An 18,195-nucleotide genomic window follows, 5' to 3' on the forward strand; every position below is an offset into this window, starting at 1 on the left:
GATCTCTCTGATCCAGGGATCGAACCCATGTCTCTTAAATCTGCTGCATTGGCAAGTAGGTTCTTCACCACTAGTGCAACCTGGGAAGCCCCTTTTCTAGTAAGAGAAATTATAAGCCAATAAATGTACAAGGACACGTAGCAATAAGTCATATGAAGGAAAAATGAAGCGTGGTAAGGAGATTGGGGAACAGTGGGGTATGGTGCTATTTTTTTAAAAAAACATGCTCAGAGAAAGATTTTTGCTGCTTTAAAGAGCCATGCAGAGCTCTAGGGGTGTAGTATTCTTCCAGGTGAAGAATAAATCCAGAAGATACCTATTCTTATAATTTTGAGTAATAAAGAAAAAAGAGTTATAGACAGCCTTTTTCATTGCTGGATAGTTTTTTTTTTTAATTGGTACCTAGGTAGAAGTGGGGTTTGGCAAGCCTTTTCAAAATTATTTGTTTCATGGGTTCTTAACATGAATTTCTCATTACCCCTAATCATAGACCAGATGTAGACCCAGAAATTTAAAGGAAATCTTTGTTTCAACTTAATTTTTTGTTTTGTTCCAATTTTCCTTTTTGTCTGTGTCATAATCATTTTTCAGAGGAAACAATAGATTCTGAAAAATTTTAAACCAGGTTTCTAAAACCTGTATTTGACAGGTGGTTAGGTCTGTTTTCTTGTAACCAATGTGTGTTTGAAAAAATGAAAAACTTATCTGTATAACTTTTAAGGAATTTCAGAGGAGTCGCAAATCTAAGCTAATTCTAGATGATGTATGGCCATATCATAAAAATTCCTATTCTTACGGCCATATCTAAGCATTCCTATTTTTCTAGTTTTATGAATGCTATTTCCTTGTCATCTTCATTTCATTAAAAATAGACCTGATATTCCTTATTCAAAACTAAGTTTGACTTTCAGAATTGTTAACGAATTGGTAAACTGGGAAGCTAACTGGTTTCATGGAGCCCAAAGTCTCCAACTTCCGGGGCGAGAAGCAGAGTCTGGAAGCTGTGAGTGTGGTAAGGGGAGGACTGTGACCCGGTGGCTGAGGAGGGGCCCTGAAGTCAGGGCACTGCAGAAGAACAGGGGTGTGGATGAGGCAGGGCCTGTGCTTCCAGCAGATGCGACGCTGATGAGCGCGCAGGGCTGAGGGTGCCATAGGGGTGGCAGCCACCCACGCCTATTTTTCCCCTCAACTAGTCAACTTTACCTCTTAATAAATGTACAGAAGTAGGTTTTCTATTGCAGAGGTCACTCATCTCTCACCTTGCCAGAGAGTTATTCTATAAAGCTGTTATAAAAACTTGGAATAGTGTTTTTTAAGATAAAATAATTGACTTCTTTTTAAATTTGTCTAGATCTTTCTTCTTTCTTTTTGGTGGAAACAATCCCCACCCCCCCGCCCCCAGAATTTATGTTGCTTCCATAACTTGTGTATAAAAACTGGGTTAAGTATGAATATGATTGTGTCAATATTTGACCTACCATAGAAGGTTACTCAGTTTGGCCATGTGTTGGTGCTAATTCACGTAAAATTCACGTGTAAAATAAGGCAGCATTTAGGTCCTATGAGAACAGTGTGCCCAGCACTCTCCCAGTATATATATAAATTGTATCAACTTGTTTTCCTCTTATTAATTTTTGTATTTCAGGCTGAAAGAATATTCTCAGAAGTTAGGAGAATTGAAAATTACAGAGTCGAAGGCATGGAGATCTACTCTACAACACTTTGGCATCTTCAAAAGGATGTTGCTCTTTCAGTTCTTTCAAAAGACTTAACAGATATGGATAAAAATTCACCAGAGGTAAATTAACTGAAGCAGTTAGTTCATGTTCTTTTTTCTTTTCTTTTTTTTTGCTGCATCATTGTGGCTTGTGGGATTTTAGTTCCCCAACCAGGGATTGGACCCAGGCCCTCGACAGTAACAGTGAGGAGTCCTAACCACTGGATCACCAGGGAAATCCCTGCAACTATTTTTTTATTGTCTTTACCAAATGAGAATGACCCAAATCATTAATTTAGTTTCACCCACGCTTATTTTGGCATTCTTCTCTATAGGCCGAGACTCAGAAGGAGAAATCCTAGAGTATATGGTACAGATTCACAAATAGAAAAATCTTAAAGCATATATTTCATTCAGGATTAATCAAGATTTGGTTATACTTGCTGTTGTCATCAAGAGTACAGTTCATTAAACAGAAATAGAGATTTTTAAAGTGCTCATTTTAAATTAAAATAATAATTTTAACTGTCATTTTAAGGCATAAGCAGTTTATTTACATGTTTCAGTCCTATAAGGGTTTTATTTCCTTGCATCTCAAGAATATTTAGTGGTCCTTTTTTAACATATTTAAGCTTAGAATTTAAGAGTCAGTTCTCATTATTCCTGGTAGTTACGTCTATAGTGTCCATGGACACTAAATTGACAAATACTGAACCGTTACTCCTAGGAGAAATATACACACACACATCACACGTGGGTCCACCAATGATCACCAAAGCATGCAAGTATTGATTTTGGTTTTACAAGTTAATTTTAGAAAGTAGATTTGCGAATATGGAATCCTTGAATAATGAGGATTGACTATATTAAAGCTCTTCAGTTGTTGTCTTTCTGTTCTACGTAAGATCTGAGTCTTCATTTTAGTCATAGATTGCTTTTGTTAGAAAAAATAAGTCAAAATTTTAATTATGCATTTGATTTTTGTTTCCTTTTTTTTTTTTTTTTTAAAGGCCTGGTGTGCTGCAGGGAACTGTTTCAGTTTGCAGCGGGAACATGATATTGCAATTAAATTCTTCCAGAGAGCTATCCAGGTTGATCCAAATTATGCTTATGCCTATACTCTATTAGGGCACGAGTTTGTGTTAACTGAAGAATTAGACAAAGCATTAGCTTGTTTTCGAAATGCTATCAGAGTCAATCCTAGACATTATAATGCATGGTAAGTGCAAAGACAATGTCTTATTAATGGGGCTGGTACCCAGTAATTTTTCTTGTGAGATTATTTCTTTGTTGTCATGAATTTGAAGAATGGTACATACTGGTTGGTAGCTTCTAACCTAAGTGATTTTTTATGTGAAATTTATACCTTTAACAAACTCTTAACTAATGCCAATAGAATTCCAGATGCTTATATTGAAGTTTCTACTTTTTCTCCTACTAAACTTTTGCAAGTATTAATATCTGGTATTGTTACTTTGATTTGTTACTTTTTGTTAGAGCACTAAAATGGTGATGAAAATAGAGAATGGTTGGGACTGTGGAGAAGAACAGTGTAATTTTCTCTATCATAATTATAATAACAGTGTAATTCTTCTTTTCTGTTATCCAATAGGTAATTTCTGCTACCTTTTGGAAGATAGAAAATAAACAGAAAACTATCCATTAGTTGTTGCTCTTTGGCAGATTTATTAAGTATTAGTTCTAGTTTATTAAATTTATCAAGAATGTTCCAGATTAGGTTATACCTGTTTTACTTTTTTATACTTGTGAGTAAGTAGATGAATAGGAAGGTTAATCTATTAATGATTGGATTAGTCATTATAGCAGTTTCTAAATCTGAAGCACTAGATTACTGAAATATATTTTTTAATTTGTATATGTGTTCTTTAATGAATTTTATCTCATTTCTAAGTTGTTACATTGCCTGAAAGATGGCCTGATGAGTACTAGCTTCTGCTGACCAAATTAAACAGTCAAGCTTGCCAACATTCACATAAAGTTCTCTGTGATATTTTCAGAGCTCAGTTCTTTTTTATTTATTTATTTTTTACTGTATTGGTGTTTATCTTTCTGGCTTACTTCACTCTGTATAATGGGCTCCAGTTTCATCCATCTCATTAGAACTGATTCAAATGAATTCTTTTTAATGGCTGAGTAATATTCCATTGTGTATATGTACCGCAGCTTTCTTTTTTTTTTTTTTTTTTTTTTTTATTAGTTGGAGGCTAATTACTTTATAATATTGTAGTGGGTTTTGTCATACATTGACATGAATCAGCCATGGATTTACATGTATTCCCCATCCCGATCCCCCCTTCCACCTCCCTCTCTACCCTATTCCTCTGGGTCTTCCCAGTGCACCAGGCCCGAGCACTTGTCTCATGCATCCAACCTAGGCTGGTGATCTGTTTCACTATAGATAATATACATGTTTCGATGCTGTTCTCTCGAAACATCCCACCCTCACCTTCTACCACAGAGTCCAAAAGTCTGTTCTGTACATCTGTGTCTCTTTTTCTGTTTTGCATATAGGGTTATCATTACCATCTTTCTAAATTCCATATATATGTGTTAGTATGCTGTAATGTTCTTTATCTTTCTGGCTTACTTCACTCTGTATAATGGGCTCCAGTTTCATCCATCAGAGCTCAGTTCTTAATAGGACTTGAGTTGTTTCTTAAACGTGTAGTTATCTGTTCTGCCATATTTCAGTAGTTGCATTCTTAACAAAATTTACCTTAACAAAATAATTGTTGCAATTAGAGAAAAGGAGGTATATTCAGACTAGCAAGCTTTTACTGGAAAGACTTTCAATATTGAGTTACTCAGGTAACAGTAAGTATTTAACTAAACTAAGCAAATTTATTTTTCCAACTCCAAGGTGAGTAGTCTTTCTTTAGTTATCTCCATTTTCACCATTATTAGCGCAGAACTTTTCATACCTTTTCTTGACCTCTAACACAATTATAATAATAAACAGTATACTGTTGTGCTTTTTTCTTAATCATTTGTTGATTATTCCCCTTCATTATTATCTAGTTTCACCCAGAGGGATCCTTAATGTAAATCGGTCACAATATATTTGATGTTTTGAAAATTCAGGAAACATACCTGTGTATCAACTTAATATACTATTGCATAGTCTTTAAAATGTGTTAATTTTGATGTCTATGTGAAGCCTTTAAAAATTATAATTTTGAAGTCTATAAGTTTTGAAAGCTATAGGAGCATATTTTTGATACCGTGAGTGGGGGAAGGGGAAGAACTATGCGTACTTTAATCATAGTATAAAATATATATGCATTTGGACAAATAATAGGGGAGTTTAGGGTCTAGAATCATCAAGGGAGGATCTGAATAGAATCCTTGTGTGTGTGTTTAGTCACTGAGTCATGTCTGACTCTTCACTACCCCGTGGACTGTATGTAGCCCACCAGGCTCCTCTGTCCATGAGTTTTCCAGACAAAAATACTAGAGTGGATTGCCATTTCCTCCTCTGGGGGATCTTTCTAACCCAGGGATCAACCCTAGGTCTCTTGCAGCTCCTGTATTGCAGGCTGATTCTTTACCCACCCTTATTAGCTGTATAACTTTGAGCAAGTTATTTAACTTCTCTAAGCTTTAGTTTCTTTATTTTAAAATGTGATTGATAACAGTACCTATCTCCTTGGTTCCATCTAGGATTAAATAAAGTAAATCAAACAAAGAATTTAATTATCGGCAGACACATGATAATCGCTCAGTAAAAATTAGCTATTAAATCTAGATTGTAGTGGTAGATCTAAGGATGTGGTTTCTTTTTTTCTAGTTATTATAGTTTTATTTGATTGATTGATTGACTGGATTGTTTTTACTTACAAAAGTGACTTGTCTAAAACACTTGGGCAGTTTTTTATCATGACAGATTTTGCCTACCCTAAGACCATCAGTATTTTTCTACTGGTTTATTAAAATGCCACATTCCATACATATCCCTTTATTAGTTAAACTAAATTAGCATTTCACATCCTTAAAATTGTATTTTATTTTAAACTTTCAGGTATGGTTTAGGAATGATTTATTACAAGCAAGAAAAATTCAGCCTTGCAGAAATGCATTTCCAGAAAGCACTTGACATCAACCCTCAAAGTTCAGTTTTACTTTGCCACATTGGAGTAGTAAGTAGCTTTCTAAGTATTGTTCAGTTAATCCCTTTTGGAATGTTATTGGCTTAATTGCTGTAATGAAAATTGGGGTTTTTTGTTATTGTTATTCTTGAAACAATATCCTGGATTCTTTTACAGCCAAAAATATCACCTTTTTGCTTGGCATAAAGAGAAATCACTGGAGTACCCTCATTGCTTGGGCAAGTTACTTAATTTCTCTGAGCTTCTATTTTGTGAATGACAAATAATACCATCTTGCCTAGCTCATAGGGTTATTATAACACTCATATGAGATACTTGATATTTTTGAAAGCAGTTTTCCATGTTAATATTTAGCTCCTAAATTAAGTAATTAATAATTTAAGGCAAATGATTGCCTGTATTTTAGCCTCTGAGTGGTATAGATATGTCAGAACTAATTAAAATTCTTATAAAGTGGTGAGAATGGTCAATTTTATGTTTATATATTTTTTTACTGTATGTGATAATAAGTTGTACTTTGATAGGATAAGAGAATGGGTATGTTTGTTTTGTTTTCGTATGTTTGTTTTTTTAAAATCTTATTTACTAATTTCTCTGAAAGCTTGGAACTTTTTTTTTTTTTTGGAACATTTTTTAAGTTCTTGTTCTTGTCCTTTCACCTTTCTCCCCTCTCCCTCTTTTCCTCCCTCTTTTCTTTGTCTTTGCAAGTTTGACTTTTGTGGGAACAAGCATACAGTATAAGGAAAATTATATGAGTTTGGAATTTCGCTTTTCATTTTGGGGGCAGAATTCTAGCTCTTTATAATGATTTTCTTAAGAATTGACATTGTAACTTTTACAGTTAGATTCTGTACAAAAAATATAGGGAAAATACGTCAAAGATTTTTTTTCCGTCACTTTACTTAAACCAAACTTAAGTATCTCTTACTACCTTTTAGTGAAGTTGAACATTTTTAAAGCAGGCTTTCTTAAAGGCCATAGTCAAGCATTGTGTAATCTGTGGGTTCTAAGAACTGGAAAGGTTACTTCTCTGCTACAGTTTCCCTGTTTTTGTTTTTTGTCTTTTTGAGTATGTTGATTTACAGTGTTGTGTTAGTTTCAGAGTTTCAGCAAGGTGATTCAGTTATATATACATATATATTCATTTTCAGATTTCTTTCCCATTATAGATTATTATGAGATATTGAATAAGTTCCCTGTGCTATATAGTAGGTCCTTATTGTTCATGTATTTTGTATATAATTGTCTGTATCTGTTAATCCTAAATTCCTAATTTATTCCTCCTTCACCCCCCTTTCCCCTTTTGTAACCGTCAGTTTGTTTTCTGTCTCTGAGCCTGTTGAAATTTATTTTTAATATATAATTCATCTAAGAATGAACATAGCAATGTGAGTACACATGAATAACTAATAAGACTTGGTTGGGTTTGCTTTTTTTTTTTTTAAGTTATTTGAAATAAATTACTTACTACCCAGAATTGCAGATCAATGGTTTTCAGATATGTAAAGCAGAAGATTTATTTTTAAAGCAAATTCCTAAAATAGGTAAAAGTGTAATTGTTCTGAGTAAAACAAGATTGGTAAGTTTCAGAGCCAAAACCCCTAGGGGTTCTTGAAAAATTTTGAGAAGTCTAATATTTAGAGGACCACAGTAAATCTGTTAAATGTATTATCTAACAAAATAGTACAGATTTTCTTGTGAAGAAAGACTAAGGTTTTTCTTGTCTTTTAGGCTTAAAGGTAACCAAATATCTACTCTAAAGATAGAATCTTGATTATCATTATGGAGAGTAATGGTGAATTGGGAGCTGTGTTGTTTATGAGTCATACTATTTGGTTTTTACCTTTCCTCATAAATATCAAAAGGAAACATTAATAGGATCTTTATTTCTTATAGGTTCAGCATGCACTGAAAAAATCTGAGAAGGCTTTGGATACCCTAAACAAAGCCATTGTTATTGATCCTAAGAACCCTCTATGCAAATTTCACAGAGCCTCAGTTTTATTTGCAAATGAAAAATATAAGGTAAGATATATATATATATATATATAAAATACATATGTATCTTAACAGTCTTCAGCATAGTACTATTTAAGCTTTGCCACTTTTTAAATAAAAGTTATTTATACATGAATTTTTATCTTAAATAGTTTATTTCCCCATTTTTAAAAGCTATTTCTTTTTTTGCCTATATTTCTTCATGAAATACTCACAGGAAGGATGGGTCAGACACCAGGAATATAGTGGCAAATGAAGCAACCATATTTCCTGCCTTTGAATAGCTTACCATCTAGTACTCCCCTAGAGGGAGAGTTAATCACTCAGTCGTGTCCAACTCTTTGTGACCCCATGGAGTCTTACTCTGATTTATGAAGAAGTGGATGTCTAATCTTACTGTTCTGCCTTTTACAATGTCCTTTAAATCTAATAAACATTAACAATTTTTAACTTGCTCTTTGAAATGTACTATAATTATAATTCAGCATTTGTTTTCCTGTTTTTGCTTCATTGTACAAAAATTTTAAAAGTTTTTATTTAATCTGATATGTGGTCAGGTTCTTCAGTTGAAGGATTTTATTTGTTAATCTTAAAGGCATAAGCCACCTCACCTACCAGGAATGCCATGTAAATCAAGCCTATATTGCTTCAAGAAACCCATGTTCTAATCTGACCCATTGTCCAGGCCAAGATGGTTATAGTCATTTTTGAGTACCAGCTTGGGGCTCAGCCAGATTATCAGCCTTACTTTGATACATGATTTAGGTGTAAGTTAGAAAGGGGGCATAAGAAAAGTTACTGACTGCTTCTGCAATGTCTTGCCTCCGAAATGAATCGAACTGTGTTAAGAATTGTGTATGTAGAATTAGGGTCATTCTCCCCCGTGCACACACCCGAGTCCTTTGTTTCACACTTGGGGCTCGGGTGGTTGGGCTCGGAGGAGAATTATAGGAGGGGTCTGCATAATTTTTGGAGGTCTTAAAAAAAAAAAAAAGAATTGTGTATGTTTTCAGTGAATTTGAGTGAATTCCTGCCATTTCTTCTTGTTGTAATAAGTATTTTTCTTGCATTTTCACAAGGATTAATGAAGCAAGGTAGTACTTTGATTAAGATCTAATAAGGTTTAGTTAAGATGATTTGGGAAATTAAATAAAATCACTTGCTTAGTCAGAACTGTAAAAATTTTGCTAGTGTGTTTTTCTTTGCTTTTTTCAGTCTGCTTTACAAGAACTTGAAGAATTGAAACAAATTGTTCCCAAAGAATCCCTCGTTTACTTCTTAATAGGAAAGGTAAAGATTGGGGCCCTGGTTCTAAACTCTATCATAACAGATACTAACTTTTGAAAAATAAATATAATGTTTTATTGTGCACCATCTATTGAGCAAATTCAGCTAGATTTCTGAACTATATACTCTGGAAATAAATCATGGATTTAGTTTTTATTAACAGGTAAGAAGGTGATAGATACCCTAATGAGGAAGCAGGAGCGCACACCCCGTCATCTTTCTGTAGTTTGGCAGTGTATCAGCACTTGCAGCCCAGTGACTGATATTGAGTTCATAATTGAGACTACCTCAAGGAAAGCCCTTAGTTTCCAGTTATCAATAAAATACTCAAACGTCTCCCAAAAGAAGAAAAATAATACCACAGTGTTGTCTTAGTTCAAAAAAATGGCTTGCAGAATTTCTGAAGCAAGACTGCTGCTGCTACTGCTAAGTCACTTCAGTCGTGTCCGACTCTGTGCGACCCCATAGACGGCAGCCCACCAGGCTCCCCCGTCCCTGGGATTCTCCAGGCAAGAATACTGGAGTGGGTCGCCATTTCCTTCTCCAGTAGAGGCAAGGCTAGTCAGGACTTTACACACTGGGTCCCCAGAAGCCAATTGGTTAAAGTAACTGAGGATGAAGGACAGTGGTGAGAGTTGCTTTGTATGTATGCTTACCACACGCTCAGTTGTGTCTGACTCTTTGTGACCTTTGGACTGTAGCTAGCCAGGCTTCTCTGTCCATGGGATTTTTCAGACAAGAATACTGGAGTGGGTTGCCATTTCCTCCTCCAGGGGAATCTTCCCGACCCAGGGATCGAACCCGTGTCTCCTGTGACTTCTACATTGCAGGTGGATTCTTTACCACTGAGCCATCGGGGGAGAGTTGTTATAACTCCATTTAAAATCAGTGTAAATGAGTACTAATCAAGCAATTTATAGTCCACTGTCATTGTTCCAGACAGAGTGAGATGTGTTGGAAGCTCACTACCTGAGAGATACAGGCAAGGAATTCTGAAAATAGTACCTGAATATATTAAAAGGAACTCGAAAGTTGGTATGAATTCTTCTATAGGATGAAAATGTCCTACTCTTCAGAATGAACTTATAACACATCAATCAGGAACCTAATTTAAGTTTAAAATGTTTAGGATTTTATAGATGAAGCTTACAACTTAATGAAAAATGTAGTGCTGCTGTTTATTTTTAGGTTTACAAGAAGTTAGGTCAAACGCACCTGGCCCTGATGAATTTCTCTTGGGCTATGGATTTAGATCCTAAAGGAGCCAATAACCAGATTAAAGAGGCAATTGATAAACGCTACCTTCCAGATGATGAGGAGCCAATAACCCAAGAAGAACAGATTAGTGAGTATCATCCATATGACTTAGGTCTATATGTGATTATTCAAACCAGAAAGCTAGTGAAACACCATATCAGAGGAAACAGATACTTCTTTATGGCACAGAATAAAGTGGAAAATTTTTTGAATATTCAGAAAGCTGCCTTTTGCATAAGAATTTTATTTCTAAACACAGTAGATTTTTATACCAAATGAAATTTTAGGGAAATTGAACAGGGTAATGTAACAACAGTGTGCATATGGAGCCAGGTAACTAGTTTCAGTTCTGAATCTAGTTTGCTGTGTGATTTTGACAAATCCATTGCTGATTTTTACCTGAACTTCAATCTATGTAACTAATGCCATGCTTATCTGCTTCCTAGGAATGTGGTAGGGGGAGAAAAGATGATAGGTGTGACTATGTTGAAAACATTTTTTAAGTGCTAAGTGAATGAATAATAAATTTGTGCACATTTTAAAGTATTGACAGATCTGTAGTAGTGGCTGTTCAGATTCTGTGTAACTCTCACATATGTAGAATCTAAATATTGCACATCTGAAACTAATATAATATTGTAAGTCAGCTATACATCAGTTAATTAAAAGGCAGATAAATATGAATTGAGAGACCTCTGATGAGATAAATTAAGATGCCTTTGTTCCAGAAATATATTTTATATATATATTTATAAATATATATATAATATATATAATTTATATTATATATAATATATATATATAAATATATATATATATAAAGTGAAGTCAACAGTTGGGTGGAATGTCAGTCTTTTTTAATGTCTTAGAGAATAGTTCTAATTCTTAGGTTGGGTGCGTGCTAAGTTGCTTCAGTGTGTCCAACTCTTTGCGACCCTCTGGACTGTAGCCCGCGAGGCTCCCCTGTCTGTGGGATCCTCCAGGTGAGAATACTGGAGTGGGTTGCTGTGCCCTCCTCCAGGGGATCTTCCCGACCCAGAGATCAAAGCCACATCTCTTAAGTCTCCTGCATTGGCAGGCTGGTTCTTTACCACTAGCGCCACCTGGAAAGCCCAATTCTTAGGTTAGGGAATAAGAAATGAGGGAGAGGCAGTTTTAGTAGTTAAAACTCTTAATGGTTAAATGCAATAAAATACTTTTAGACATGCTATAAAATAAGGAACTTGAATTGCATTTTATTGAAGGATATCAGGATTTTTTTTTTTTTTTTGGATATCAGGATTTTTAAGGGCTTTTGTTTAAGGTCTTATCTCTCTGAATATAATAGTTTTCTTTACTTATTTTCATGAAATAAAAAAAATATTTTTCAGATACCTTACTGTAGACTTTTTTTATTTTTGAAGTCGGAACAGATGAATCCCAGGAGAGCAGCATGACCGATGCGGATGACACACAGCTTCATGCAGCTGAAAGTGATGAATTTTAACTTCTGGAAATCAGACCTTTGCAACTGGATGTGTGACTTGTGCTGACCTGTTTCTTGTCCTTCCATATACTGAGTCTTCACTCTTGAGCCAGCAATGTCATCATCCATCACTTATATCCTGAGTGTGCCACTTTCATTGGACCCTGACTGTACACAGAATGAAAGGCAGTGCAATATTTAGCTGCTAACAAGACTGGCTCTTTCACCAGTATGAATGACAGTTTAGAGGGGATAGGGTGGGAAACTTTCTTTTTCTTTCTTTCTTTTTTTTTTTCTTTAATCTCCCTTTGTTGGAAAGCTATCATGGAAGGAAGAGTTATGTTTTATCCTGAAGGAACCATTAGATATGGAAAATAGTGATGAACCAGAATCTCTTGGTCGTTTTTCCAAAAATTTGTTTTTACTTGGTTCTGTTCCTGATAAACAAAGTGACTGACCTTCATTTCTAGGTTCTTCAAGAATGGTGTTAGCAAGTGCCAGATGGAACAATAAAAGACATTGCCTATAACAGAGTAACCTGATTGCCAAGGAATGTAAATTACCTTAAACTTCAGTGTCTCCCATAAACAAATATAATGAGCATACAGGGACTCATATGTAGGAATCAATATCCCTCCATACAGTGTACACTTATTCTTGGCAAGAATAATGTCTAACCAAGAATTTTAATTTATTCATCTTGCCTCAAAGTGTTGATCATTGTTATCTTGGTATTACAAACTTTAAAATTGGTCCTTAACATTTTTCCTCTTCTCTTTGAGCTCTGTGGGATCACCTTTAACATTCAGAGATGATAGAGGGGTTGCCCACTGAAAAGCCAAAACAAGGCTCTTAATAACAATATAAGTTTACCAGAAGAATCAAAATGAGAACACTAAATGGAAAGACTTTAAGAGATCATGATAGTGAAAGCCTTAATACAATCAGAATCCTACCATAACCTTGAATTTATATTTGTTCAAGACAGGTATCCCTTTGACTTTCCTTAAGTGTTTAAGCAAGGTGCAAGAAAGTGTGGTTACCTTTGGTGAGGTCATTTCCATTCTTTTCTGCTCTCTGCTTCAGATTATTTCCAGTAGTGTGAGTCACCAAAACATGTACTGGGAGTGATTGGGTTTAGAATATTAGAAATGTTTAGCTGCAAAAATAAAAACAAAAAACCACCTACTCTTATGAAGGAGACAAGTTCTCTCTTGAGTTTATCATAATATAGATTGATGTCTTTGGGGAATGACCACAATTTTAAAGATCTAATTATGCATAATAAAATGGGAATTATTGGAATTTCACAGTAACTGATTTAAAGTTTTAAATTGTGTATCTCCTTTATTGTAATGTTTGAAATTTTTAGAGAAACTTTAGTTGTTAACATTTTATTAAGTGCCAATGTCAGAATATAACAAATTTATAGTTTCTTACAAATGACAGGCCTACAGTTATTGTTGTGGATTATTTGATGAAGGACAAACTTAATCTACTGGTTACCTGTATTTTGTTAGTCAAGCTGTGAAAATAAGGTGGATTACAGAAGATGTGGAGAAATTTTAGCCCGTAGTCTCAGTAATTTTCTATCGTTTACTATTAATCTGCTTATTTGAATACGGATTAAATTGCATTATAAACTAATTCAAGTCAGAGTGTTAGGTTGGGTATTGGGGTGCCAGAGAGGTATTTAACAAAATTTCCTACCTAAATCTGTTTATGTGCTGCCTAAAAAAATAATTTATAAGAAAAAGGACTAAAAAAAAAAAAAAGAGAAAAAGGAAAGATTGGGAGTAAATGAATATCATTAAGGACTCCCCAAGGCTAGCACTTGAATTCTAACAAATATTCCATTTTATTATCAATTAGTTCTGTAATATTTAATTTTATATTCTTTTATTTTTTTTAATTGGCAAATCATAAGCCAGCTGTATAACAGTATCAAATATAGAGTTTCATAGAAAGCTTTGATCTGAGCTCTTTGTTACAAAGCTTGGAGAAAGCTATGCTCAGAAAACAATTTGCTGATGTATAATTAGTTATGTTGTGTAGTAGGAATTTATGTCCTGTGCCAGAAGTAAGTCTTTCTGGTACTAATTTTGAGACCAAGAATAAAAGGATAGTTGTGGAAGGCACAGCATGGAGATGGTTGGTTGATCGATAATCAGCCCAGGATTGATCTGATTGCATTTTCCTCACACCTCTACTTTCAAAGTCATTTAGCTGTTGGAAGCATTTCCTCCCTACTTACTGTTTCTGGCTTTCTCTTCTTTCTTTTTTGCGTAGTATGGGAATCAAATAACCAGAAGAAGATACGCATTTTAATCAAGCAAAATGTTTGCTTCAAATTTCAGAAGTATTTTGAAGGAAATCAGAAATACTAAGTACTTCAACATCATTTTTTCTCTTTAAGCCTTTCACACGTGTGTATACACACACACACACTCTTGTTCAGAAGTTATGTTGTGGCATTGGATATTTTTCCCCCTTGGAAATGGTTCTTAACTCTGGGATTTTAGAAGGTTGGAAATATTTTTTCAAGAGAACAATGGTACTCAAAATAATGAAAGGTGGTCCTACTTTTTCTGTATTTCATTACTTTAAAGTTTTTATTTTTTTCCAAGAACTGCAAGTAATATTTGAACCATGCTGCTGTTGTACCTTAAACAAAAACTCAGTGATAACCAGTATTTAGTCTATTAAAAATGCTCTTTTTGAAGAAAAAAGTTTGCAAGTCTCTGTTTAGCCAGAGTATAGTATGGGCCTTCAAGAGAAATATGGTGACCTGTTTTCTTTGTGAAAACCTGGGAAAATGCAAGTGTGGGTGTGATGTGTGTGTTATATATGCATTGAAACAATGTAATTTTGTGTCTTCTTTTTTTGCTTTTCCTGACTTATTTCAGAAATTGTACAGTCTTGGGGGGGGTAAAGTCTTTTCTGTTAATATATTTGCAATTCATTAAAGGATATGGAAAATCCAAATAAATTACTTTTGAAAGCAATTCATAATCAAGTCATTAAAGCGATATCAGAGCTGTGCCATCTGTATTTTGATAGCGAAGCACAGCAAAATAGTGAAAGATTATAGTTTTATGTTCCACAGAAGTCTAGAGCAATGCTTCTCTATTTTTTTACCTACACTGTCATCTAAAATATATATTTATTTATTTTAAAACTCATACCCTTTTTTTAGTATTATTTGGAATTTCAAAATAAATATCGTGACAAAAATTGGTAACTTTAGAATGTATTTTTCCCGAACTACAAAAGCCCCTTGCCAGCAGCTGCTATTTTGCAAGTCAACTGCTTATTTCTCAATCGTGTGGTTTCTGAAATTCCTTTAAAAGGGACACAAAGCTCTTTTCTAATTAGAATCCATTTTAAGTACCAAGATCTGAAAGAAGTAGAATATAGAGAGCAAATTTTACTTTAGCTTGATATCTTGTAGAGGGCTGAAGGGTTTTGCTCAGACTTGAAGAAGGGGTTGCGGTAGGGAAAAAGACATAAAGTGAGGTGTGCTGGGCATATTAGGGGATGACTCAGACCGTAACTGTCCCTAGGACTGGTCATTTGCTGTCAGTAGGACAGGGATAACTAGAAGTCTAAGTAGGACATATTCTTTGGTTTGTTTAGCCTGTAATTAACGGTTTCGTGAAGGTTCAGAAATGCAAACTTTGCTAAACAGCTGTGTTTAGTAAGTTCTTGTTGTGTGTCCTGTTTTACTTGCCTTGTGTACAATATTTTCAGTCCTCAACCCTATACGGTAAGTGCTACTCGATTTTACAAAAGAAAATGACTCTCAGCTATTCAGTGGCAGAGCTGGACACTTGACATTAGTGTATCTTCAGAACATTTAGTTTTGGACTTCTCTGGCAGTTTGAGATCATGTCTAATGTTAATTGTCAAGTGTCCTCCCTAGCATTTTGAAATTGAGTATCATAGAAGTTCCGGTTTTACAGAGGTAACTTTATTACTAACCATAGATTAAGATCTGTTAAATGTTTAATCCTTTGATCAGGCTTTGATATATGTATATCCTGTCTCTGTACTTCTTAGACTGAAATTGAAAGCAGTGTCCCTTTCTTGAGTGACTAGAATTTGCTTTAAAGTAGAAAATTTTAAATCCTCAATTTTCTTTCCATTCTTAATTATCAGTTTCCCCTAACACAAGCATTCTTTTTATTCAATACCCTGAAGATGGAATTTTCAGTTTGGGGCTAAAAGCTGTATTTGAGAAGAAAATCCAAACACATAATGCTTCACTGGAATTAGAATAAGAAATGAGTAAGCAATGGAGCAAAGAACAACAATGAAGTAGAATTAAGGTTTCTAATCATTTATTTTTAAAAAGCACTAAGTTCCTGGAGAAGGAAACGGCAACCCACTCCAGTACCTATGCCTGGAAAATCTCATGGACAGAGGGGCCTGGTAAGCTGCAGTCCATGGGGTCGCAAACAGTCAGGCAGGACTGAGCGACTAACACTTAGTAGATAAAAGCCCATACAGCAAAATGAGGACCTCGCACAGCCAAAAAAAAAAAAAAAAACAAATAAAAAGCACTAAGTTGACGTCTAGGAAGTGTAGACTTTGCCCCTCAGTTGCTGTGTGTGACCCTGAACAATTAAACCTTTTTTTCTCATCACTTTAATCATGATTGGGTGCTAAAATGTATGTCTGATAAGAAAAGTATATTGAGACTCCTAGGGCTGGAAAACAATGATACTTACCTGATGGCAAATCTGTCCATCTCCAAAACAACCATTAAATCAAGTAAAACTATACAGGGTTCATGCCTTCTTATTAAGAAAATACTGTAACTTCAAATTACCTGTAAGAATAGAAAGATTTCCTGTAGGGATCCTGCTATCACCATAAGCCTATGATTGTAGAGCAAGAGAGTGGTGGGTGGGGTGCTAAGTCACTTCAGTCGTATCCAACTCTGCCACCCTACGGACTGTAGCCTGCCAGGCTCCTCTGTCCATGGGATTCTCAAGGCAAAAACACTGGAGTGGGTTGCCATGCCCTCCTCCAGGAGATCTTCCTGGCCCAGGGATTAAACCTATGTCATGTCTCCTGCTCTGGCAGGTGGGTTCTTTACCACCAGTGCCACCTGGTAACCACTGTTTAATAACAATTTCAATTTGCATAGAAGCATGGAGACAATCCTTGGACGAAGAGCTATGATAAACCTAGACATCATAATAAAAAGCAGAGACATCATTTTGCCAAGAAAGGTCTGTATAGTCAAAGCTATGGTTTTTCCAGTTGTGCACAGATGTGAGAGTTGGTCATAAAGAAGGCTGAGTGCCAGCCACTAAGCCCAAAAGCCACAACTACTGAACCCACGCTCTACAGCCCATGCTCTGTAACGAGAAGCCACCGCAATGAGAAGCCCATGCACCACAACTAGAGAGAAGTCCCCACTCAGTGCAGCTAGAGAAAGCCCACATGAAGCAACAAAGACCCAGTGTAGCCAAAAATAAATGAGTAATGTAAAACAAAAGAATGTTAATGTCATAAAAGATGTCAGTGGAAATATTTCAAATTAAAGGAGGCTGACTACATGACAGTTGAATGGAATATCTGACCCTAGACTAGATCTTGTCTTGGAGAGACAAAAAAGCTGTAAAGAACATCACTAAGTTAACTGACATATGCAGAGTACATCATGAGAAACGCTGGGTTGGAGGAAGCACAAGCTGGAATCAAGACTGTCAGGAGAAATATCAATAACCTCAGATATGCAGATAACACCACCCTTATGTCAGAAAGTGAAGAACTACTAAAGAGTCTCTTGATGAAAGAGGAGAGTGAAAAAGTTGGCTTAAAGCTCAACGTTCAGAAAACTAAGATCATGGCATCCGGTGCCATCACTTCATGGCAAATGGAGAAACAGTGGCTGACTTTATTTTTCTGGGCTCCAAAATCACTGCAGATGGTGACTGCAGCCATGAAATTAAAAGACACTTCTTGGAAGGAAAGTTATGACCAACCTAGACAGCATATTAAAAAGCAGAGACATTACTTTGTCAACAAAGGTCTGTCTAGTCAAGGCTATGGCTTTTCCAGTAGTCATGTATGGATATGAGAGTTGGACTATAAAGAAAGCTCAGCGCCAAAGAATTGATGCTTTTGAACTGTGGTGTTGGAGAAGACTCTTGAGAGTCCCTAGGACTGCAAGGAGATCCAACCAGTCCATCCTAAAGGAGATCAGTCCTGAGTGTTCACTGGAAGGACTGATGTTGAAGCTGAAACTCCAATACTTTGGCCACCTGATGCGAAGAGCTGACTCATTTGAAAAGACCCTGATGCTGGGAAAGATTGAGGGTAGGAGGAGAAGG

General features: G+C 35.4%; 1 protein-coding gene across 10 annotated transcripts in view; it reads left to right on the forward strand.

The window, feature by feature from the left end:
- Nucleotides 1-14,580, forward strand: part of CDC27 (cell division cycle 27) — a 51,416-nt gene extending 36,836 nt beyond the window's left edge. For 4 of the 10 annotated variants that reach the window (XM_043465628.1, XM_043465644.1, XM_043465664.1 and 1 more), the window contains exons 13-19: nt 1,646-1,798; nt 2,728-2,936; nt 5,757-5,874; nt 7,741-7,869; nt 9,058-9,132; nt 10,318-10,474; nt 11,787-14,580. In XM_043465628.1, coding sequence (XP_043321563.1) covers nt 1,646-1,798; nt 2,728-2,936; nt 5,757-5,874; nt 7,741-7,869; nt 9,058-9,132; nt 10,318-10,474; nt 11,787-11,872 — 927 coding nt within the window. In that variant the 3' untranslated portion in view covers nt 11,873-14,580. Of the gene's footprint in view, nt 1-1,645; nt 1,799-2,727; nt 2,937-5,756; nt 5,875-7,740; nt 7,870-9,057; nt 9,133-10,298; nt 10,475-11,786 lie in introns of all 10 variants that reach the window. The other 6 variants (XM_043465635.1, XM_043465654.1, XM_043465674.1 and 3 more) reach the window with 3 other exon arrangements.
- Nucleotides 14,581-18,195: the final 3,615 nt, after the last annotated feature.

This window comes from Cervus canadensis, chromosome 1, assembly GCF_019320065.1.
Source record: "Cervus canadensis isolate Bull #8, Minnesota chromosome 1, ASM1932006v1, whole genome shotgun sequence".
Lineage (NCBI taxonomy): Eukaryota > Metazoa > Chordata > Mammalia > Artiodactyla > Cervidae > Cervus > Cervus canadensis.